The sequence below is a fragment of the Miniopterus natalensis genome, chromosome 17 (assembly GCF_054644295.1).
Source record: "Miniopterus natalensis isolate mMinNat1 chromosome 17, mMinNat1.hap1, whole genome shotgun sequence".
Taxonomy (NCBI): Eukaryota; Metazoa; Chordata; class Mammalia; order Chiroptera; family Miniopteridae; genus Miniopterus; species Miniopterus natalensis.
Genome location: NC_142097.1, coordinates 13,019,737 through 13,043,898, shown reverse-complemented (window position 1 = coordinate 13,043,898; position 24,162 = coordinate 13,019,737). Strand labels below are relative to the sequence as shown.

The following is a 24,162-nucleotide window of genomic DNA, read 5'->3' as shown; positions in this document are numbered from 1 at the left end:
GACCACCCCCACCCCCACCCCCACCCCCACCCCAATGTCCTTCCTGCGGGCTCCCAGAGCAACTGCTGCTCTCCCCATCACTGCTGGGCAAGTGAGCTAGGGCCACATTGGGAAACGAGCCTTCTATGGGAAGACCCAGTTGGAAGTGGGAGTGGGAGTGGGAGTGGGAGTGGGAGTGGGAGTGGGAGTGGTGCACGGGACATGGGGCCTGGGAGAAAAGAAGTTGGTGAGTGGTTGTGAACAGAGCAGGGTTCGGGTAAGCCGCTTACAGAAGCCCTTACCAGGAACCCTGGCTCCTCCCCACCCCAGGCTATACGGTAGGGTTAGGAGGTGATCCCCTGCTCCTGGCTCTTACCCCAATGGCAAAGCGCTGAACACCTTGCATCTTCGGGGAGTTGATGACAGTTGTGAGGTTGAGGGGGTCCTCGAATATGTCCCCATCAGTGAGCACCACCATGACCTTGGATGCCTCTTTTCTAGAGCCGTGGCTTGGTGAGAAGATGTTGTCTCTAAGTTGGGGAGAGCAAAGGAAGTGGAGGACTTTGCCAGAGGGATGGCTGAGCTTGCGGGGGTTTTATTCACAAACCTGTTTTAGAATTAGAAAGGACTAAGGAGCCCTCCCAGGGGAACAAAGGCCCAAGGAGGGGTGGGGACACCTCTATAGCACCAGCAGGGCTGGTGGGGGTGGGGAGCCTGCTCCCATTGGAAAGGTGCTGGATAGCACAAGGAATAGATTCGTGTGGGAACAATGACATTAACAACAGTGGCTGAGATTTACAAAGCACTATGTGCCAGGCACTGTTATACATATTTTAACCCATTTAATCCTCGCAAAATCCTCCAAGGCAAATGCTATTATTATTCTCATTTTAAAAGCAAGAAGCCACGCACAGAGAAGTTAGGTACCCAGCGTCTCCAAGTGCAAACTGGAGCTGGGATGTGGACCTAGGCAGCCTGGCCACTGAGCCCAGCCCTGTCTGCACTGTGCTCTATTGCCTCTCACAAGAGGAGTCTTCCAAAGAATTTGGGGGGGGACTGTCCCGGGGTGTCATTCATCAGCCAAGGCTGGATTGAAAGACCTCACATTCCCCTTTCAGCAAAGGAAGAGCTAGAATCCTGACCCTCTCCTTTTTACAGTTCTGTCCATCCACCTCGCCAGGCATGATGCCTCAAAGCCTCCGGGCAGGGACGCCAGCCAACAGCCAGTAGGTGCTCAGGTGATTCTGCTTCCCTCACACTCACAGGACATGCTGCATGGCAGAGGCTGTCTTGGTGACACTCTTCACTTGTGTGATGTTCTGGACTTTGCTGAGGGAGGCCATGACATCCTGGCTGTATTGAAGGTCAAACTCAGTCTGGATCACTCCTCCGTACTGCACCAGGGCAAAGCTGCACTGGAGGGAGGGACCAAGGGGGGAGGAGGTTGGCAGAGTCACCATGCCCGAGGCCCAAGCTTGAATGGCTCCCTCTGGAAGCTGCAGAAGGATCCACTCATTCCTCCTCGTTTACTGCAAGAGGAGATGCCAAGGCAGAGGGAAATCTCTAAGAAAGCAGGGCTGGAGGAAGGTGTGACAGTGATGGCTCCCGGGGGGTCACAGACTTCTCCCTGAACCCATGTCCTTGTAGAGGCCCTCTCCCCTTCATATTCACCATGTGACTTTCTTTGGCTGTTGGGATATCAGCAAATGACAGACAATCAGAGACATGAAAAAGTGCTTGTGTGCATTAGGTCTTGGGATGTTGCAGCCATGAAAATGTTGGGCTGACCTGCTGGAGACACATGGCCAGACACATGAGGCCATTTAAGGCCATCCAGTCACAGTCAAGCAACCAGATACCTGCAGCTGCAGGAAAAACCTTCAGTCAAGACCAGCAGAAGAACTGCCCAGCTGAGCCCAGCCCAAATAGCTGACCCACAAAACTGGGAGCAGACCAGTGGTGGTTGTTTTGAGGTGGTTTGCTCACAGTGATGGATAGCAACGGACTGGGTGAGCCTAGCTCCTGGGGAAGCTCACCTCAAAGCACTTCTCGTAGATGTTCCTCATCATGTTAGAGATGAAGTCTTTGGCTCTCTGGAAGTCTGGGGGATCAATGCTTCCTGAGCCATCCAGGAGGATGGCGATCTCGGTGCCTGGGCCAAGACAGGGAGCAGGTCAGGAGTGGGCATGGGGTTTGGGGCTGGAGCGAGGGCTGCATGTCCTGCCCTGTAGGGTACCCACTCCATTCAATCCCCAAGGGCTCTCAGTTCAGGGAAGAAGTCGGTGAAGCTCTCTTTGTCTCAGAGGCAGAGAGAGAGCTAGGACCTGCTCAGGCTCTGACTCTGTGAGTCACTCCCATCATTCCCACTCTCTGGGCCTCAGTTTCCCCATCTGTAAGATGGAGGGGGGCAGAGCTGGGGCTGACTGGGCCTGTAGAGTCCAGCCGGTAGAATCCAGCCACTGCTCTCCATGTCCCAGACCTAGGCACCTCTCACCCCTGGAGGTCGCCAGCCTAGGCATCAGTTCCGAGGGCCTCTGGGAGGAACCTAAATCAGCCTCTTCTCACCCGCTCCCTCCTCCTCCTCTGCTTCCTCCTTCGCCTTCAGAGACCGGCGCTGCCTGGCAGTGCTCCCTGTGCTGCCGTTTTTGTTCCCGTAGCAGTCACCAGCATCCACATGCGCCTTGGGATCCAGGAGATTTTCTTTAAAAAATACACATGGATGAGCTCAGAGTCAGACAGCCTCCTTGGTCACCTCAGGGCAAGGCCACACTGAGCCCATGGGGGGCCCAGGCCTGACTCTGGGCCGGTGTCCCTCTGCATCTGCCTCTTCTTGGAGACCCAGGGAGACCTCTTTAGAGCTGTCCAAGGCCAGTGAGTATCCAATCCTTACCAACGTCGTTGAAAGAGACCAGAGCCTGGCAACTGAGGTTGGAGGCCAGCAGGCTGCAGGTGCCTGTGAGCTCTGAGCTGAGGCTGTGGGGGCGCCGGGCCACCAGTTGAATGCAGACCTGGGGGAGAGAGAGAGAAAAGAGAGGGAAAGTCTGGGTCGTCCCCAGCCCAGGCCCCTGAGTCACAGCTACCCAGAACCAAGTGCTCAACCAGGCAGGGGATGCAGGAGCAGCTTGCTCACCCCTCACCAGGAGTAAGAGTTGGTGCCAGGATCAGAGCTGAGGTTAGCGCCTGGGTCAATGTGTGGGGTCACATGGAGTGCCCGGTCAGAGCTGAGGTCAGCCCTGGAGATGGCACCAGGGAGACAGCTGGGCTTGGCCCTGAGAATAGCATGTCAGCCAGGACAGGTTTTAATACCCGTTTGCCACAGGGGTCGGTTCCGGCCTCCCCGAGCCCCTCCAGACTCCCGCCCCATGTGCACTCACCAAAACACCATGGTGGTTCCGGACAACTGTCACTCCCCGGTGTCTCCCCTTTGGGATGGGGACATGCTCTGAAACAGTTAAGCCCAGGTAAGGTGACAGGGTCACAGGGAGGCAACCCTGGAGCCAAGGTCAGAGGGCACAGGGCCTGTGATGTCTGCTCTGTGCAGGCCTTGTGCCACGTGGTGATGGGGACCTAGAAATAACTGAGACCTGGCGCTTTTCCTCCAGGTGCGCAGGCGGGTAGAGAAGCACAAGGTGGCGGGTGTGTGCAGCAGGGGAAGGTGTGCAAGGTGCTGAGGGACAGGCCGTATGGAATGACGAACCTCCAGTCTCCAAGCCCCGTCTCTGGGGAATCTCACTGCCCCACAACCCCAGGAGCAGATGTGGTGGCCTCTTCCTCTCCCTTCCCAATGGGCCTCAGGAGACTGTCTCATTTTTGTTTTTTAATATATCTTTATTGATTCCAGAGAGAGGAAGGGAGAGGGAGAGAGAGAAACATCAGTGATGAGAGAGTCATTGATCAGCTGCCTCCTGCACGTTCACCACTGGGGGCTGAGCCCACAACCCGGGCATGTGTCCTGACCGGGAATCGAACCGCAATCTCCTGGATCCTAGGCCGATGCTCAACCACTGAGCCACGCCAGCTGGGCAGGCTGTCTCATTTTTGAGACACCCTGTTCCCCTTCTGAGGTTGTTCAACACACTGCCTCTCCCAGAGACAAAGGGCTCTGCCTTGAACAGCTGAGGGGCCATCAGCGAATGTGTGCGTTGAGCTGGATTGGGTTGGATGGGTAGAGTTTGGTTAATAAGTGAATTTGGTCCATTCATTTCTTCATTCATTTATTCAAACAGTATTTATTAAGTACCTAATATGTGCCAGGTCCCATGCTAGACATTAGGGTGGCCACAGTCAGATTGGGAGGGGAGGGTTGGATTCCACTGGGGTGTGATGAGTTGGAATAGGTTAGGTCTGGGAACCAGGTGAAGTTGAGTTTGTGTCTGTGGTGCCACCAATACTATTTGTGTGACCTTAGTCATACTGGCAACCAGAGGACTTCTCTGAACTGGAGGTTCCTCTTCTGTCACATGGTATGGTTTTTGAGGATTAAAAGTGAATGAAGAGCCCGGCCGGGCGTGGCTCAGCGGTTGAGTGTTGACCTAGGATCCAGGTGATCGGGGTTCGATTCCCGGTCAGGGCACATGCCCGGGTTGCGGGCTCGATCAATGACTCTCTCATCATTGATGTTTCTATGTCCCTCTCCTTTCCTCTCTCTGAAATCAATAAAGATATATTTAAAAAAAAAAAAAAAGTGAATGAAGAAATAATTAGCATGGTGAGCACCCAGTACATTTTTAGGTATTATTTTTGTTGTTAGGATTGGGTCAGGAAAGGCAGGCTGGGGATCAGGGTTGGGCTGAGACAGGATAGAAAGTGAGCTGGGGATGGGGGTGGAGTTAGGGGGGAAGGGCTGGATTAGATGGGGCTGGGGTTGGAATGGTTTGGGCTGGATGAGGGGGACCCCTAGAAAGGGGTCCTGGGAGCATTCCCTGGAGCTGCGCCTGACTTACCTACAGGTTGGCAAAGGATCTCCTCCTGGGCAAGGGAACACTGATGCAGGGGCCCGGCTGTCCTATTGGTTCTAGCGCTGGTGACCAGGAGCCTGAGCGGGGGAGCAGACGGCGAAGTTGAGCTGGTTGCTGGTGCCCTTCTTCTCCCTGCCCGCCCATCACAGTCCTCCCATCCCAGGCCCGCGGGCCCGCAGGCTCCCCATCTGGAAGACAACCGAGGGGGCCCAGGCCTGGGAAGGCAGGCAGCTCCCCGCCCAGTAGGGCAGACGCCGCATTAAGCGGAAGGCATGGCTCAGCGGCTACCTTGGCTCAGCTCCAGGCGGGAGATAGTTAAGTGCATCCCCCTCTGCCCTCTGACCGCCCTGCTGGAGAAGGGGTGATGTTGGTGGTGAATTCAGACTGCTCTTTGGTGGCAGTGGAGGGAACCGGAAAGCCACCAGTAGCAGAGTCTGCTATTCCGGGGCAGTGCTGGCTTTTCAGTGGCTGCTGGGGAAAGAGGGCTCCAGCTGGCCTCAGTGACAGTTTCCTGAGAAAAGCATGCTGGTGTCCCTATATGAGTCAGTCACAGCTGGAGGTCTGGGGGTGGGCGACTCAGCCTGACTAGGGCAGCCTCAGGCGATATGATGCCCGACAGCAAATTATGCCCTTCGCCCCGCCTACCCCAGCTCAGTCTAAACCTTCTCACTACCCATGATGCCCAGGGGGGCTGGGCTGCCTGAGACAGGGAGTGAGCTCCCCATCCTAGGGTGGTGAGGAAGGGGTACTGGGGAAAGGCCCTGAGGTTGGGCTTGGTAACAGCAAACCAAGCTCAAGGTCATCATGCTGAGGGCAGTGGGAAGCCACAGAGGACTTTGTAAAAGGCAAGAACATAATTAGTCTATGGTTTGAAAGGTCATATGAAGCTATAGTGGGTTGGGAGTGGGGCCAGGAATGAGGTCTGTCTACTTTCTCACTGTCTACTTCCCATCACTCTATATCTTTGAAATTATAAAATACATCCTTCACGTATCTCCATGGTTTACATAAAAATAATCACATCTGCACCAGTGTGTGTGCCCTGCCAGCTTAACCCACCCCAAGCTGACTCCCACCCAAGGTCACCAGTGGTCCCCACACTGCCAGATCCAACGGACACCTTTCTGTCTTCGTCTTCCTCAACCTCTCAGCAGCCCTGGACGTAAGTGACAGTCTCCTCCTTGAAACAATTTATTCTTGATCTCCTATCTCTGTCATTACTCCTCAGACTCCTTCGCTGGTTCCTTCACTGTCTGACTTCTAAATGGAGTCCTGAGGCTTGGTCTTGTCTCCTTGCCAGCACACTCTCCCTAGTGTCCCCCTGCAGCCCCATGGCTTCAGTCCACCTACAGATGCTGAGATTCCCCCTCTACGCCTGCAGCCCTCATATCCCTCCACCAGAAGTCAGACTAGCCAGCCGTTGGAAGCAGAATAATGCCCCCCCCCCGCCCCCGTCCTAATCTCCAGAACATGTGACTGTGCTACCTTTCAGGGTCAAAGTGGTTTTGTGGGCTTGGTTAAGTTAAGGATTTTGATATGGGGAGATTATCCTGGATTTTTTTAATTTAAATTTTATTTTTCAATTACAGTTTACATTCAACATTATTGTGTATTAGTTTCAGGTGTACACCGTAGAGGTTGGACAATCAGGTACTTTACACAGTGACCCCCCGATATTTCAAGTACCCATACCTGGCACCACACATAGTTATTACAATATTATTGACTGTATTCCCTGTGTTGTACTTTTTACATCCCCAGGTCTGTTTTGGAACTACCTATTTGCATTTCTTAATCCCTTCACCCTTCTCACCCAGTCTCCCCAACCCCTTCCCTCTGGCAACCATCAGTCTGTTCTCTGTATCTATGAGTCTGTTTCTGTTTTGTTTGTCCATTTATTCTGTTCTTTAGATTCCACATATAAGTGATATCATGTGGTATACTGGACTACTGAGTGGTCCCAATGTAACCACAAGAGTCCTTAGAAGAGAGGAGCAGGAGGGTCAGAGTCAGAGAAAGATTTGAAGATGCTACACTGCTGGTTTTAAAGATGGAAGAAGGGTCCAAGAGCCAAGGGATGCAGGCGGCCTCTGGGAGCTGAAAAAGGCAAGGAAATAGATTCTTCCCTAAAGTCTCCAGGTGGAGCACAGCCCTGCTGAGACCCATTTTGGAGACTTCTGACCTCCAGAGCTGAAAGATAATAAATATGTATTGTTTTAAGCCACTAAATGCATTATCATTTGTTGCAGCAGCAATAGAAAACTAATACAATAACCAACTGCCCGTTGTCTCATAAGCATCTCAAACTTAAAATGTGCAAAGCAGAACACGTGGTCTTGGCCCCCTAAGCCTGCCCCCGTCCGTCTTCCCCAGCCGCATATGGCACCACCAACACTACATTCTACACCCCAAAGCCTGGGGACATCCTTGCCTCTCCTTGTCACTCACCCCTCCATCAAATTCATCCATAAACCCTGCTGGTTCTTTCTCCAAATTATAGAGAGAGAGCATTTCTTTTTTTTATTTTAATCTATCAATATTACTAATTTATTTTAACAAACACCAGTCAGAATTTTTGGAAATGTGACATTTTCCCTGAACATTTAAGTGGAAAATTTTAAGTCCAGAAATAGTGTGCGCTTTGAAAACGAGCAAAGAGGAAATGGAAAACACGTGATGAGATGCTGAGATATGTTTTAAAACAAAAACAAATAAAAAATGGAGAGGCTGTTGCAGAAACCGGGCAGAGTAAATAACCGACCAACCAAAAACCCGTGTTCGGTGGATCAGAATCGCAGCATCTGGCAGAGGCCGGGGCCGTGGGACTGGAGCCGGGAGCCCGGTGAGCTGCAGCACTGGAGCACATTCCTCCCCTCCCTTCCCCACCACCGCCCTGGCCCCATCACCTGGCCGGGTCTGTGGTAATGGCATCCTGTCACCTTTTGTTTTTCAAATCTACCCTGTGATTTACACCCCGTCACTCCCCTGCTTCAGCAGCTTCCATGCGCTTAGGAAGAGTCCCTGCCCCCGGCTGCAGCCCTCGGGGCCTTCGCATCCAGCCCTTCCTGCCTCCGAGACTCCCTCCCGCTCCTTCCCTCTCCAAGCCCCAGCCCCGCACTCGCTGGCTCCCGCTCCTAGACGGCCCCATGCCCCCAGCTCTTTCCATGCCCCCCGCTCCCCAAGGCTGGCTCACTCTCATTCCTAGGCCTCCTTTAACCGTCACCTCCTCGTAATCGCCTTCTCCAGCCAGCTCGGCCTCACCACCCAGTCGCTCTGCTTCATGTCACCCTCTTTTACTTCCTTCAGAGATGTCACCTCCGACAGGATCCTGCTTACATGCTTGTATCCGTCTCCCCCACCAGCCTGTAAGTTCCCCAAGGATCTTGTCCATCTTGTTTGCTGTTAATCCCAGGGCCCGGCACAGAGCAAGGGCTCAGTAAGTGTTTGTCGAGTGAAGACTAAATGACAGCCCAGGCAGCAGGTGAGGGGACTGACCTTGGGCAGGCTGAGGGCTGGAGAGCCCGTGCAGCTGAACTCTGCAGGCAATGCAGCTGAGCCCCCAAATTAGGTCACCTGTTCCACAGCCCTGCCTTCCTCCCTAGCACCCCACCCCACCCCAGCCTCAGCCCTGGCCCCAGCACCTCAGAGCTGGGCTCTGCCCCAGACCAGGCTTGGTGGGGTAGGTGCGGGCCCGGAATAGCCCCCGCTCTCCTTCCTCCTGCAGGCCTGGGCCCTAGCTCTTCCCTCTGCCTGCTGCGCCCTTCCCTTCCCTTCCTCTTCCTGCTGAGCAGTCATCCAAACACCGGCTCCTTGGGAAGCCCCAAAAGAAGGAGCAACCCGACCCCTCCAAGCCGTCCAGGTAGCACCCACCCCCACCCCGGCTTTAGTTCCCACCGAGACTGGGAGTTTGCAGGGACCACCAGGCACACCCGCGCAGGCTGCGCCCTGCAGAAGCCCAGGCCGCCATTCACATCTGTCCCTCGACGCTGCGGCCTGGGGCTCCGCCTGAGCTGCCTCCCTGCCACCTCTTATCACCCGCCACGGTGGGTAGTCTCTGGATCTCCAGGTTTGTTGGCTGAGCACCTGAAACACTAACTAAACTATAACTAAACCCACCATCAGCTGACAGCCCGTCTGATCGATTCACCCAACTCTAACCTGTTTTTGTTCTCAGTCTACCCCCCCCAAGGTCTGCCTTACGATCCACTCCATGCCCCCCTGTGGCAGCCAGGCCCAAGATGCTGCCAGCCCTGGGTTTCAGGGAGACACGGAGGGACATGTCGTCCCTGTGGCGTCAGCCTCGCGCGGAGGCTTGCTCCTGTCTCTGTGGCCTGCTGCCCAACAGAGCACTTCCTGCCCTGGCAGCAGGCGTGTGGTCCCCGTCATCTGTGGCAGGAACCCAGGAGCACCCCCCACCACATCCTCCCGTGAGCCCCCCTCCGCTTCAGCAGGTGTTCGGGGAGCTTTTCCTGAGCCCCAGTTCTTGGTGGGCTCAGAGCCTTCTGTTCTGGGGGCTTCAAACTCCCCTCCTCCGTCGTGGCCTTTCAGCTCCACTTCTGAGGGAGGGCGCCCTAAGTCTGCAGGCCTGGAGCTGGGGAGGGTCCCGCTGAGGGGACTGAGCAGGGTGGGAGGGGACTGAGCGGAAGGTGGTCACAAATCACTCAGACTGAAACCCGGCCTTGCGTGCTGCGGAGCAGTGAGAACGCTCACTCACTCACGCACTGCGAACCCAGCGCGTAAGGCGGGATCCAGCAACCCCACCGTTTGCTCGGCACATGCCCCAGAGAGGGACGTGCCCCAGTCCATCCCAAGAAAGGGCACGGCCCTGCTATTCCCAGGGCCCAAGGAAACTGCCCAAATGCCCTCATCAGCACTGTCCACACCGTGGAAAACTCTAGCAACGAGAATGAACACCACAGCCTCAGGCAAGCCCACGGGTGAAATTCACAGACTATGTTGAGGGAGAGAAGCCGAACACAACAGTGCGCCTACTGTATGCCTCGTTTATAACACGCTCAAGGACAGGCAGAACTGACCCCTGGAGCTGGCAGGCGGAGCAGGGGTGGCTCTTGGCAGGGGCTGGGCCTGGCCCTGAGCGACCAGGCCGGAGGGCTCCTGCGTGGCTGGCGATGTCCTGCTCTGGGCCTGGGCACTGCCTACACAGGTGGCTCGCTTCGTGAACATTCACTGAGCTGCTTATGATGCGTGCATTTTTCTGTGTGACACAGTTCAGTAAAGTTTCACCAAAGCAGAAGAAAAACAACACACAGAAACCTTTAATTCAAATTGCTGCAGCCAAAAAGTCCTAATGACCTTCTTGCCACCCCCCCCCCGGACCCCCCCCAAAGCTTTCTGGCCCTCCCCAAACCCTTGCTGGCCGGCCCTGCACACTTCCCCATCTCATTTTCATCGCGCTCAGCTTCAGGCACTGACACTGTCTCCGTTTCTTGGCCTTGCTCGGCCAGCTTCCAGGCTCTGACCGAACTAGTCTCAGCCCATTTCCCAGTCCTATACCTTCTCACACTAATTCCTCCTCATCCGCCAAGTCCCAGTGTCAACGCACATCCTCTGCCTGAAGGGCACACCTGCCTCTATGTCCCAAAGAGCCCTGGCGTCCCCACCAGAGCAGTCATCACTCCTCTTGTCATCTGTTTCCCTCGTGAGCCTGGGGGCTACGTGAGGGAGTGACTGCGTCCCCTTCATTGTCTCATCTCCCAAAGGTTGCTTGGCACTGAATAGATGCTCTGTAAGTACTCGCTGGGAGGAAGGAAGGGAGGGAGGGAGGGAGGGAGGGAGGGAGGGAGGGGAGGGTGGGAGGGAGGGAGGGAGGGAGGGGAGGGTGGGAGGGAGGGAGGGAGGGAGGGGAGGGTGGGGGGAGGGGGGGAGGGAGGGAGGGGGGGAGGGAGGGGAGGGTGGGAGGGAGGGGGGAGGGGGGGAGGGAGGGAGGGAGGGAGGGGAGGGTGGGAGGGAGGGAGGGAGGGAGGGAGGGAGGGAGGGTGGGAGGGGAGGGAGGGAGGGAGGGAGGGAGGGAGGGGAGGGAGGGAGGGTGGGAGGGGAGGGAGGGAGGGAGGGAGGGAGGAAAAAAGAAAAAGAAAGAACTGGCCCGGCCCTCACCACTTAACTCTAATGGTCACCAGTCTCTTCACTGTACAAATGAGGACCCCACAGCCCAGCCAGGGGTCCAAGCCTGCTTGGCTGGTGAGGCCCTGGCCCAAGCCCCAGGGCGGCCTCAGGAGCTGCCACTGCCCACCCACCCTCCACCAAACAGCTCCTGCTCCGCTCAGCTCAGGGAGATGTGGGCTCCACTCAGTCAGGAACCCCGCGCACCTCACCTGGCTAGGCCCCAAGGCCTGTCTGGACCCTGGGCTCACGGCTCGGGTGTGCTGGATATAAGGAAACCCTTGACAGTTGTCCAAAAGCAAAGCAGCAAGGGTGGGGGTAGGGAGGGAACCAGCCTGTCGCAGGGCCTGAACCTGGCTGGGTCATAGGGCAGGCACAGAAAATGCTCTGCAAGCATCATGAACAGAACAGGCCGGTCAGTGAGGCTCAGCGGTTGAGCGTTGGCCTAGGATCCAGGAGATCATAATTCGATTCCCGGTCAGGGCACATGCCCGGGTTTTGGGCTCGATCCCCAGCAGGGGGCGTGCAGGAGGCAGCTGATCAATGACTCTCATCATTGATGTTTCTCTCTCTCTCTCCCTCTCCCTTCCGCTCTCTGAAATCAATAAAAACATATAAAAATGTTTAAAGAAAAAACCAAAAACAAAAACCGGAGAAGAAGGATCACTCGAGTTTAATAGAGACTATAGAGACACGGCACCGATACACGACGCAGGGATCATGACCGCATCCTGGCTTCAAAATAAAGCAGACCTAAGAGTCATTCTGGGGATGACACCGAAGACATGCCTCGACATCAGCACGCCACGGCCGTCACCATCTGATAGGGGCCGTACCTATTCACCTGCTTGTTTACTGCCTGTCTCCCCTGAGCATAAGGGGTTTTGTTCGCTTTGCTCACTGTGTCCTCAGGACCCGGCTCGCCTCGCCGTAGATGCTCCATAGGAATGTTTGCCGAGTGAACGACCGTTGTCTGTATTGTTTTCTGCAACTTGTCTTGTTCTCCTTACAATATGCTTGCCGATGGACCTGGGTTAGTAACCACTGCACGCGTTTCATTCGTTGTACCTGCTGCTAGTATCGATCGTATGAGTCGTGGCGTATTTCTTGCATTTTCAGGACAATGAGCATTTCCAGCCTGTCGCCATCCCAGCAGGGCCACCATAAACACCCTGACCTGAGAAATCCTCCAGGGCGGGTGTCTGGGCGTGGAATCGCTGAGTCCAAGGCCACACGCATCCCCAGTTTGGCCACATATGGCAAACTAACCATATATGGTCAAACTGGTGTTCTCTAACCACCTCAGAGAACACGTTTGACCACATATGGCAAACTTGTTCTCTAAGGGGGTGACACCAGTTTACGTTCTCAAAAGTTCCTGCACAGCCACATCCTTACCAACAGCATGTTATCGGATTTAGCTTTTTGCTCATCTAATGAGTTGGTACAGATGATATTTTAAAAAAATAAGATAACATTACTGAGCTTTAATTGGACCAGAAACATGCCTCAACTCAGTAGTCTTTGTATCAGCCCTGGGAGGCAGGGGAACCCTGCCCCATTGGAGACGTGAGAAGCAAGGCCGGGGGCTGAGGTGTTGCTACAAATACAGAGGGAAGCTGCCACTGAACCACGGCCACCAGACCCACAGCTGCCTTAACTGCCACTCCCTCCTGCCTCAGAGTTTCCGTGTTTAAAACATATTTTTGTCACTGTCCAAAATTTCTACATTGAGCATGTGGTACTTTTGTAAGAGAGAAAATAGCCTTAATAAACTTTATCAGAAAATAGTTTTGAAGTCCCCACACACCCACCTCGGCAGTGAGGAGAGGGGCCTTGGGAAAGTGCAAGGAGGTTCTCCCCAGACTGGGGGGAGTGGGGTGCCAAGGCCTTCTCCGGGCCCCCTCGCTCCTCAGGCTGCCTGTCTGCAGGGTCCCACTCACCAGGTCTGGTTGCTGCTGGGGTCTCGGTGCAAAAGGGAGCTGAGCACGTAAGGCCCACCTGACTCAGGGGTCACCCAGGTCTGGCTCACGTCCACGTTGAAGGCCCGCAGAGGAGCCAGGCCTATGAGGAAAGGAGGAATATTTAACAAAACAGGCACCTGTTGAGGCTGTGGCCCCGCCAGCCTTTTAGCCAGTTAGCCCATCAAGTCTTGCAGGGTCATCATCCCCACTACACAGATGAGAAAAGCGAGGCTCCCAACGACTTTTATTTTTCATGGAAACAAGACTGGCACGCAGGTGTGTCTGACCAGAGCCTTGGATCCTCCCACTGAACCGAGCTGTGTCAGCACCAGGGTCCCTTCTCCAGGAGGCCTCCCCCGGGTCTCCCCACAGAAACACTTCCCACCTTCTCACACCCCCCACCAGCCACTTAGCACATGCTCATCACGGAGTGTTTGTACCAAAGTTAAAATAGACAGTGAGCACCAGGACGAGGGGCTGCATCCATTCAGGCTATGTACCCCCAAGTGACTCACGAGAAAACATATGTCCTCAAAAATACCTGCACAAGAATGTTTAGAGCAGCTTGATTTGTAACAGTCCCAAACTGGAAACAGCCCAAATGTCCATCTACTGGGGAAAAGATGAACTGGTATATCCATACAATGGAATACTACTCAGTGGTGAAAAGGAGTGGACAACCAACACACACAGCAATATGGGCGAATCACAAACATCATTATGCTGAATGAAAAAAGCCTTACTTAAAACACTATCTACTTGCCCGTCCGCTGTGGCTCGATTCCTGGTCGGGGCACATGCCTGGGGTATGCAGGCTGCAGCAATACATATTTGAAGTTTCCCTCTCATCGGTGTTTCTATCTATTTATCCCTTCCTCTCTCTCTAAAATCAATAAAAATATATATACTTTTCAAAAAAGAATATCTACTGTATGATTCTGTTTGTATAATGTTCTAGAGCCAGCAAGATTAATCTGTAATAAAAAATATTGGCTGGGGGGATTAACTGGGATGGGACAGGAAGGAGCTTTCTGGGGTGATGGAAATAACTTATATCTAATAGAAATTTGGATTACAAAGGTGCGCACATTTGTCAAAAACACATTGAATGTTCCACTTAAAATTTGGGTGTTTTACTGTATGCAAATTTTACCTAAAAAACACACAACTATGTAAATATAGAACTCTAGCTGATATGTATGCTGACATGTTAAGGGATGTAGTATAGTGATGTCTGCAATTTACTTTGAAATGCACCAAAATATTAGATGGCTTGATGGACGGATAGATGGATATATATGGGTGGATATATATACATATATTTATGTAATATATGATATAAGTATATAAAAATATAAATATTGCCCTAGCCCAGTAGCTCAGTGGGTTAGAGTGTCATCCCGATACACCAAGGTTGTGGGTTCAATTCTTGTTCAGAGCATATACAAGAATCATCCAATGAATGCATAAATAAGTGGAAATACAAATTAATGTTTCTCTCCCTCTCTCCCTCTTTCTCTCTAAAATCGATTTAAGATATATAAATATATATTACATATAATATGTGTGATAACCCAAAAATAAAATGTTGATAGTTGTAAAATCTAAATGTGGTATGTGGTTGTTCACTGTACTTTTTTTTTCAAGTTTTCTGCATGTGTGAAATTTTTCATTAAAAATTTTTGGGGGAAATTGATATATCCAGATAGCCCCCCGAAAGAAGCTGTGCGGGTTCATACTCCAACGACAGAATAGTGAAAGGTCTGATTCCTTCCAGCACTGCTTCAACTGATTGCGTGCAAACTTTCCATTCTTGTTTGGAAGGAGTATCTCATTAATTTGTTCCAAAACTATTGTTTAATTATGAGTGAGGTCAAGCCTCTTACTGTAAGTTCATTCACTGCCTATTCATATACGTTATCCATTTTTATGAAGTATACCTTGTTTTCTTAATCATCTGTAAGAGTTTAAAAAAAAATTTTTTTCCTGTTTTTAGTAATTTTAGAGAGAGGGGAAGGGAGAGGGAGAGAGAGAAACATCCCTGACCGGGGATCAAACCCTCAACCTGGGCACGTGCCCCGACTGGAAATCGAACCTGGGGCCTGGTGGTGCACAGGGTGATGCTCGACCAACTGAGCCACACCGGCCAGGGTGGAAGAGCTTTTTGAATACAAAAGAAATGGTCAATGTTAATGTATTTCTCACTTAGCTGTTCGACTAGCCTATGACATTTTCCCGCGCATCTACATGTTTTATGGAGACAAATTGCTTTTCCTTTCTGGCTCTTGAGTTTTGTGTCATGCTCCCCTACTCAGATTATGTTTTTTCAGTTCATCGTTTTCTCCAGTATTTCGTTTGTTTCATTTCTCATGCTTGAATCTTTGATTCATGTAGGTTTTTTTTGTGTATGGAGTGGAACAGGGATTCAGCTTTATTTCCTCTCCCCGCAGATGAAATGATCTCGACATTATCCCCACAGATTTGGAAAAGCACCTTTATCATCCTCAGAATTCTCCTCTGCATCGGGGCCTCTGTCGGGACTCAGCTCTGCCCCACTGGCTTCTTTGTTTCTTACTGGGACACGTTCATTAGTTCCCTGACCTTTCTCTTCCAAGGCTTGTCCCTCCGGCCACATCCTCTCTATACTAGCTGCCAGAAAGAATTTTTTATTTTTTTATTTATTGCTTTTTTTAGAGAGAGAGAGAAACATCGATTTGTTGTTCCTCTTATTTATGCAGTCATTGGTTGCTTTTTGTGGGTGCCCTGCCTCAAGGTCAAGCTGCAACCTTGGCGTGTGGGGCAGTGCTCTAACCAACTGAGCTACCCGGCCAGGCTTGCCAGAAAGGGTAGGTGGAAGGGAGGCACAGGGACAGAGAGAGGGAAACATCCATGGGACAGGGACACGTCAATTGGTTGCCTCCCACATGCGCTTGGACTGGAGGCGGGGGGCAAACCCCAAACCCAGGTACATGCCCTTGACTGGGAATGGAACCCAGGACCCTTCGGGGCATGGCCAACGCTTTACCACTGAGCCACACCGGCCAGGGCCAGAAAGAATTCTTAAAACCTTGGTCCGACCATGCTGCTCCATGCTTAAAATTCTATATTTACACGGAAAAAGGCAGGTAAGGTTCAGTCTGCAGACTTACCTGCTCAAATATTGTTCAATTAACTTTTTGCCGTAAAGGCTCTTAAAAAGCTACACCACGTTTTGAACAACCCTACTATTTTATGGTAGTCTAATGATTTTTTCTTCCCTGAAAGCACCAAATGAACATGTCATAACAAATTATGTTCTGACATCACCTTTCAGGGAATAAGCACATTCACCAATTTACTTTAATATATCAGTTTCTAGCCCAACAGCACCCTAGGGAGCAAATCTGCATTGCTTGCCAGGTTTGGATACCCCCCCGCCCCCCTTCGTTCTGCATACGTGTGCCCATCGGGAGGGCCGGAGAGGTGGCGTCTTCTATGATTCTTCAGACTGTTTAGTACACAAGTTATTTCCATGTGTTTCAAATTGCTTTCAGGTTTAGCACATGCTTTGCCCTCAAAGAATTTTTCTGTGCTATAACTTTATTTTTAGATAGTTTGAGTGCAAGATAGGAGAATCCAGAAGGTTGAAAAGCAGTGAAGAAATGGTGTAGGAAGAAATGTGCTTTCTCAGTGATGACTCATCCCTCACTACCCGTGACAACAAGGACAACGATCCTTCATTGAATAAGTTGTATATATAAACTGTATCTTTATATTCAAATTATTGGGTTTGTTAATATAAACTTGATTTATTGGTCAATTAATATGTTTTTCCATCAGTAAAAACTGTTTGGGTATTGGGTTGGATGGACGGCATCACAAGTTTTCATTGAAATTGATGGAGATATTTTTCCCAATGAATGGCTTTTCGCTTAGCAGTAGAGTTTTAGGAACAAATTGAAGTAAGTAAGCAAAGTGCAGGTTCATAGACTATGCTATATTTTATATAAGAGAAGGAACTATACACACACAAATATGTTGTTTTCCACTCACCAGGAAGATATAACAATTTAAAATCTGTATGTATCCAATAACATCACTTCAAAATATACATAACAAAAATTGACTGAGTTAAAAGGAAAAATACAAAAATCAACAACCAAAGTGGGAGACTTTAATGTTTTAACAAACCTCTCATATTAGCTCTGAAAGCAGATAAAAAATCAGTAAGGATATAAAAGATCTGAACAACACAATTAACAAGCTTGATTTTGTTGACCAACAGAACACTGTCCCCAGCACTGGTGACATAAACGTTCTTTGACATGCACATAAAATATTTACCAAAACTAATCATACGCAAGCCTCGATAATTTCCATAGTTTGAAATAATTGAGAATATATTCTCGGACTCTAGTGGAATTAAACTAGAAATCAAGGACAAAAAGAAAACAAAAAATCTGAGTGTTTTGGAAATGAGTGTACTTCTACATAACCCAGGGTCAAGACGAAATCACAGGGGAAATTCTAAAATATTTTGAACTGAATGAGAATGAAGATATGACAAGTGAAAACTTGTGGGAGGCTTCTGCAGCACGGGGGACGACTCAGCGCAGGGACACTGGCGGCTGTCCTCCGGCTCTCTGCCCAGAGCCACCCCCAGGCTCTCCCCTGCGGCCTAGTCCACTCCGCCCTCCCCCGCCAGGGCCCAAGGGCGCCAGAGGAAAGAATCCGTAGTTCTGGCTGACACCGGCCTGAGACACTGCCTCGGTGCGTAAAATACTTCAGCAGAGGAAACGAGAAGAGGCAAGAAGTATGGCCAAATCCTCAGGACTGTTTAGAGAATGCTTGCCACAGCGTTTAACCTGAATTTAATGAAGTCATTCGCACGAACTTCTAGGTTTGGGGAAGGTCAGGGGATAGAGGAACAAATGAGACCAAGTGGAAGCAAACACGCAAACCCTGAACACCATGGTCCACGAGACAAGAACCGAGCTCTGCAGTAAAGCGAGGACTTGGAAAAGACACACGAACCAACAAGCAGGCGGGGTGGCCCCTTTGGATTTTGACTTGAACAAACTAACTGTCAAAGGAAGGTAAGAGGATCGGATATGGGCTGGGCAGTAAATGACACCAAAGAATGACTGTTAATTTTGTTAGGTGATAAAAAAAAAACAACAAAACTTTGCAGCTATAGAAGAAAGCTTGCACATACGTCAGAAATGCGTACGGGAGCATCTAGGGGTGAAACGACAGATGTTTGGGATTTAGTTTCAAAACAATGAATGTGAAACATTACCGTGCAGATGCATCACCCAAGCCGCGTGTTAAAAGGCAGCTTCCACTTCAGTGGTCAGGGAGTAACACCACGTGCTGGTGCCCAGGCCAGATTTTGAGCAGCGAGGCTTTACAATGGTTTGGCGAAGGAAACAAAAACGTCGAGATACACGCAGATCAAGGCCCCAAGTGGGGCAGGGGGGCACCGCCCTCTGTGAAGGGGGGGGTAGATAAAGGAAGTCCGCAGGGGATTTGGACTTGGGCTCCGTGCCCATTTCGTGCCGAGCCCCGTGCTTCCCGGTCGGCCAGGCTGGGTGAGAGCGAAGGCCAGCACACTAACAGGACATGTGTAACATAGACATGACTTAAAACCCCGGAGATAAGTCTCATCTCAGCATCCATGGCGCCTCCCCGCCCCGCCCAATGTCCCCTGTGCCAGGCCTGCTCTCCAGCAACGCCCAGCTCCTCTGTCCCGCTCCCTGACCACCATCTCACACTTCCCACCTCTGGGCCTTTGCACAGGCGGTGCCATGCCCAGCCGCCTTCCTCAGCACTCTCCCCCCCTGCCGCATCCTGGGGGTCCGGCTCAGGCACTCCCTGGCCCAGGAACCAACCCAGACCCCCAGCCAGAGTAACTGGTCCCCCACCGCCTTGGCATCCTGTGGTGTCTCTGTCTGGCTCTGACTAAATCCTGTCTGGGTCAGAGTGATCTGTGATTAAGTCTGTGCCCCCCAAACTGTGATCTGCTCTGAGTCATCCGTGACAACCCCCACCCCCACTGCTGCAAAGCCTAGCGAGTCAGGCCCAGGAGAGGTGTCCGGAAACGTCAGTCGGCAGGATTCCTGTTCCCTACCACACCCACCCCGCCCCCATTTTTGCTTTCTTCAACTGAGGGGCCTTGGGGCAAGATCCCTGAGGGGCGAGAAAGGGGAGCAGAGGGACAATCACAGCTACCCTCTGGGACACCTGCTGTCTCCCAGCCACCACACTGGGGGCTGAGGCTCTGGGAGGTCCATGGGTGAATTAAATATTTGTGTCTGGCACGGCCAGCGTGATCTAGTGGTTGAGTGTCAACCTATGATCCAGGAGATTGAGGTTCAATTCCCGGTCAGGGCACATACCCGGGTTGCGGGCTCGATCCCCAGTGTGGGGCGTGCAGGAGGCAGCCGATCAGTGACTCTCATCATTGTTTCTCTCTCTCTCCCTCTCCCTTCCTCTCTCTGAAATCAATAAAGACATATTAAAAAAAAAAAAATACTGTGTCTGGGGCCTAGGTCTGCCTGATTCCAAAGCTTTATTAAAATCTTGAGGGATTGGTAATCAGAGAGCAGTGTCACAAAGAGCCCCTAGAGCTGGTCACGGCTCCCAGTTGTGCCAGCAGCTCACCGAGCTGGGCCAGAGCTCTGGTTTAGAGGGCTGGTTAGTAGGTCAGCGAGAGCCTGTGTGGCAGGGGGCTCCCCGTATTTGCTGAGCTCTCCCAGTCACCAGCCACCAACCCATCCGTGCCAGGGTCTGCCAGGGGTGGGTCATCTTGCTGGAGCAGACTCCCTCCAAGCCCCTGACATTAATCTTTGCTCGGGCTGCTCCTACATCGGGTAACCCCTTCCCTTCCCACTTCCCACTAAGCCTGAGGAAAAATAGCATCAGTCCCAGGGAGAGAGAGTCCTGAGTTCAAATCCTGACTTTGCCAGGGAGTCACTGAAGGACCTCGGGCTTGTCATCCCGTCTCCGTTTCCCCATCTGTGGTGTGGGCTGCACAGATCAAGTGAGGCAACTCCCGGCCCGGCGTCTGACACTGAGCCAGGGGGCGCGGTGTGTGGGTGCTGATGTTACAGTGTCATAACCACAGGCAGGGCCTGTCTGCTCTGACAGCCTTGCCCTCCGTCTCAAGCCCCCTCACAGGCTGTCAGACGCGAGCCCAGCTGAGCAGCGTCTGTCACCACACTACCCACAAAGCTGCCTCCCCCAGGCTGTTCCCAGCCACAGAGGCCTGTTGAGTCAGACTAAGACCCTCCCTCCATCCTGTCAGCCACCACTGCCTGCCCCTCAGCCCCTACCTCCCCGCCACACTGGGCATTTTAAATACACTTTCTCACAGCGCTGTTTCTGCTTTAGCAAACTGAGGCCCAGGGCACGGTTTGCCCACATTTATACAAGGAGCAAGTTGTAGACCTGGGGCGAGACTCAGGTGTCCTGACGCCCACCCAGAACACCCTTGGGAGAGGTTATGTCTCGGGGAACCCTCAGAGCAGCCATCTGGCGAAGCTGCTCACCCCCCGGCCCACCCGCCTTGCTCTTTCCCACGGGGGCCTCAGCGTCTGAGCACCAGACCCCGGTCACCGGAGCCCCGGGCGCTCCCTCACCTGCAGTCCACCTGGCAGTGGCCACGGGCCTGCAGCTCTGCCTGTGCCAGCTCCGTGCTAAACGCTTGTGGCCTTTGGGAATTTCCTCCTGTTTCTCAGGAGCCTTCCTCCTCCGCACGCTCCCCTGCCCAGCACCCGCACCAGGCCACAGCAGCATCGGCCCCTCGGCTGGCCCCCCGACCACCCCTTTCTCCAGGACTCTCTCCCACACAGCACGCAGGCCTCACTGCCACTACCCCGCCCAATGCTGCGGGGGCCTCCCACTGCCCCAGGGTGAGGTCCCAGCTCCCGCAGCCTGGCACCCTGAACCTCGCCAGCCTGGCCGCCCACAAGCCCCCCACACAGCCTCCCAGAGAAGGTGGGGTCGCCGGGTTTCCACGCGGCCTGTGCTCCCCACCTGGCTTGCCCACAAACACTGCACTTCTCTGACATTTTACTTCTGCCTACAATGTCCCCCATGTGTGAGGCCTGAAGGCATCCTCAAGGGGCCTTCCCCCAGGGGGCTAGACAGCTCAGAGTGTGTGTGTGTGTGTGTCTGTGTGTGTGTGTGCATGTGTATGTGTGTTGCTTGCATTTCACACAGAGGCCTCAGGACAGGGACAGTGACCTCACCGCCAGGGCCCACCATGTCCTGGTTGTAGGGGGACAGGCAACGCCAGACAGCTTTCTGCTTGCACTCAGGCCTCACCCTGCATTTTCCTGAGCAGACTCCTCCCGCCCCACTCCTTCGTTGGTACCCTTTTTCCTACACAGAAAGCCCTCCCCCCAGGCGGTACTTGGTAAAGCTCTCCCCCACCCTCAGGGCCACCCTCAGGGCCACCCCCAGTGACTGCGGTTTCCTACCACACACTTACTTGCGGGTCTGGGTTGTGCCCCAGGCAGAGCCCGGTCTGATGCCCTCCTCCCCCAGCAGGGCCCAGCAGGACCCCAGGCCTCAGCCTGAAGGTGGAGGCACCGCTGAGCGGGCGCTGGACTCTGGCACCTTTGCCAGGGGAAGGCTTTGTAGGCTGATAGCAGCGCTCCCTTCTTGACAAGAGGGATGTAGATTCAGCCTCAGACCCCAGGGGAAGTGAGTGGCTGTGGTCACTGAATGAGTCAGGGATAAAGACTGACCCGGGGACAGCAGGCCACTGAGGGGTGTGGACAGCTGCAGAGTTTCAGTATGTCTGTGTATCTGCATCTGACTCGAAACTTCCCTCAGACAATTAATGTTATCTCATTTGCTCCCAGGGATGAGAAGTGGACATCCCCACAGTGGCTGGCCTGGGAAAAACGGAAGGTCAAGGTCAGGCCAGTGGCCTAGGGAGACCCAGCCAGGCACAGGATTCAGGGTCCTGGGGTCACAGTCTGAGGAGCTTCCTCCCACTCTCCCCGGCACCTCCTTGTCACTTTCTCAGACGTCCCCCAATCCTTGAGACTCACTTCCTCCAGGAAGCCCTCCAGGATCAGTCCATCCCCATCTCTGGACCTCACAACTTGGAGCAGAACTGTCACAATTTCATTCCTCTCACCCAAATTGGAGCTGCTAGGGCCCTGCTCCCAAGTTGTGGGCTAAGCTCTCGTTGCAAGCCCACTCCATCTTGCTCTCTGCTGTCCATCAGCTTGGGGAGTGCCTAGGCCTCAGGAGGGGTTTGATAAATGCCATCTGGTTTGACATGTCTGAAAAAGGTGCTCGGTGATGGCTGATCATTCCAGAGGCCACAGGAGACAGACAAGTGGAGCCAAGAATGACACCAGGGTTAGCGTCCCAGGCCATGGTGCATTCTAGAGCTGGGAGACAGGACAGAGGCCTGGGCTGGACCCTCGTTTCTACTGATACTTGCTTATAACCCTGGACAGTCACTGCCCCTCTGGGCCTCAGTCACCTCCACACTGCGAGGGTGTGAAGCAGAATCTAAGCATCTTCTCCGGATGTTCTTGCTGATGGGGGACCAAAGCCCTAAGCTATGAAAGGGTGAGCCCCTTTCCACACACTGTATGTAACTGAAAGTAAAGGTAAGTCTAAACTGTAAAATACAGAAAAGCAAGCTCAACAAAGTTCCGGCATTTCCCTGACAATTTTGATGTTTTTGTAACATCATATATTAAGATGTGTCTCAAAATGCATGCTTTGCTGGTGGCCTGCCTCTTGGTGACCTGGCAACCTGGTGGATGCTCACCCTGAGCCCCTCCCAGCGTGGACTCAGCGCTCAGACACTGGTGTGGCCCTGGCCCATCCTTCAGGGAGAACTCACTCCCCCAGGAGTCTTGAAACTACTTCTGCCCGATGTCCATCTCATCTTCTGTCAAGCTTCTGACCAGAGCAGGAGACCCCAGGGAGCCTGCCCAGACCACCAGGCAGGACCACCCTGGCTCATGTTGGACCTGAAGTCCCCAGGCGCTGACTGGCTGCTCAATCCCATCCCCGTGGCCTGTGGGCAGGTGCAGGCTTGGGACTTGGCTTTGCCCCGAGTGGCTTCCGTGGGAGGTCTAAGGCCAGAATGGGACTTGCAGACAGTGGGAAGGGGAAGCGCCCTGCTCCCCCACCACACACACTGATGCTCATACTGCCCAACAGCAGGAACAGGAAGCAGGCCCCCCCAGTGCATTCACCCTCCGCCACCAGACACACGCCGTCTCCTGTCAACGCTCACGTTTTCACAGGGTCCTCACCCTCATCAGCTGAACCCTTGGTCTGCAGAAGGGTGCTCTGCTGGGGGAAGGGGGGGCACCGTCAGCCTCCACTTTGAGACCAAACTTGGCACAGAACCTAGTGGGGAGAGGGCCTGGGTGGGGAGGGAGGCTGGCTTGAGATGAAACGGGGGGCAGAGCTCTGGAATCTGAAGCCACAGGCTGTCCGCACTGTCACCAGAGCCTCCGAGGTCCTTCTGAGGAAGCGGGGGATTGAACCCTCAGAGGAAGAGCATCTCCCTGGGACATTCCCACTTTCTCTGACCTCTGGCACTGACTAAGGTCATCAGACAGACAACAGACAGACAGACAAGGCTGCGCTGAGGGCACAGCAGCCCCCCTGGCAGGGGTGAGGCTGACTTACTGGTCACGCAGAGCAGAGTGTGGAGCCACATCCTAGCTGAAGCAGACGCAGCGGAGTGGGCTCGGCCAGCTCAGCTTCCCCTCCTCAGCTGGGGCGGTCAGGAGGCGGGGACAGACGCACAGACACAGGCAAGGACCACAGGCACAAAGGTGCTCCCACTGGTACACAGCTGGTGGTGTGGCTTCCTCGGTAGTTGTGGCTGCGTACTGGGAGCTTAGAGACACGACACCTGGCAGCCTGGCCATTGTCCACACTTTTGTGGACTGGTGAGCTGAGGCGTGGCCTGGAAACAGCTCTGGATGTCCTGGGCCAGGAGCAGCATTAACCCGGTTGTTGTTACCATCCATGTGAGTTCCATCCATGTGAGCTCCCTGCCCCAGACACAGCATCACACACCTTAGCACCCACCCACGGTCCTTGGTGACAGTTATGGGTCCCCCTCCCACAGGAAGTGCCTCCACAGCTAGAAACTGGGCTCCTGCACCTGG

At 53.1% G+C, this 24,162-nt stretch overlaps 1 protein-coding gene across 1 annotated transcript in view; it reads right to left on the bottom strand.

The window, feature by feature from the left end:
* Positions 1-23,720, bottom strand: part of ITGAE (integrin subunit alpha E) — a 54,039-nt gene extending 30,319 nt beyond the window's left edge. Inside the window, exons 1-9 of the mRNA XM_087825949.1 lie at positions 23,675-23,720; positions 13,001-13,121; positions 4,923-5,014; positions 3,354-3,421; positions 2,870-2,987; positions 2,545-2,679; positions 2,016-2,131; positions 1,243-1,394; positions 356-509 (exon numbers count right to left, since the gene is read on the bottom strand). Of these exons, the coding sequence (XP_087682075.1) occupies positions 356-509; positions 1,243-1,394; positions 2,016-2,131; positions 2,545-2,679; positions 2,870-2,987; positions 3,354-3,421; positions 4,923-5,014; positions 13,001-13,121; positions 23,675-23,705 (987 nt within the window). The 5' untranslated portion in view covers positions 23,706-23,720. The remainder of the gene's footprint in view (positions 1-355; positions 510-1,242; positions 1,395-2,015; positions 2,132-2,544; positions 2,680-2,869; positions 2,988-3,353; positions 3,422-4,922; positions 5,015-13,000; positions 13,122-23,674) is intronic.
* Positions 23,721-24,162: the final 442 nt, after the last annotated feature.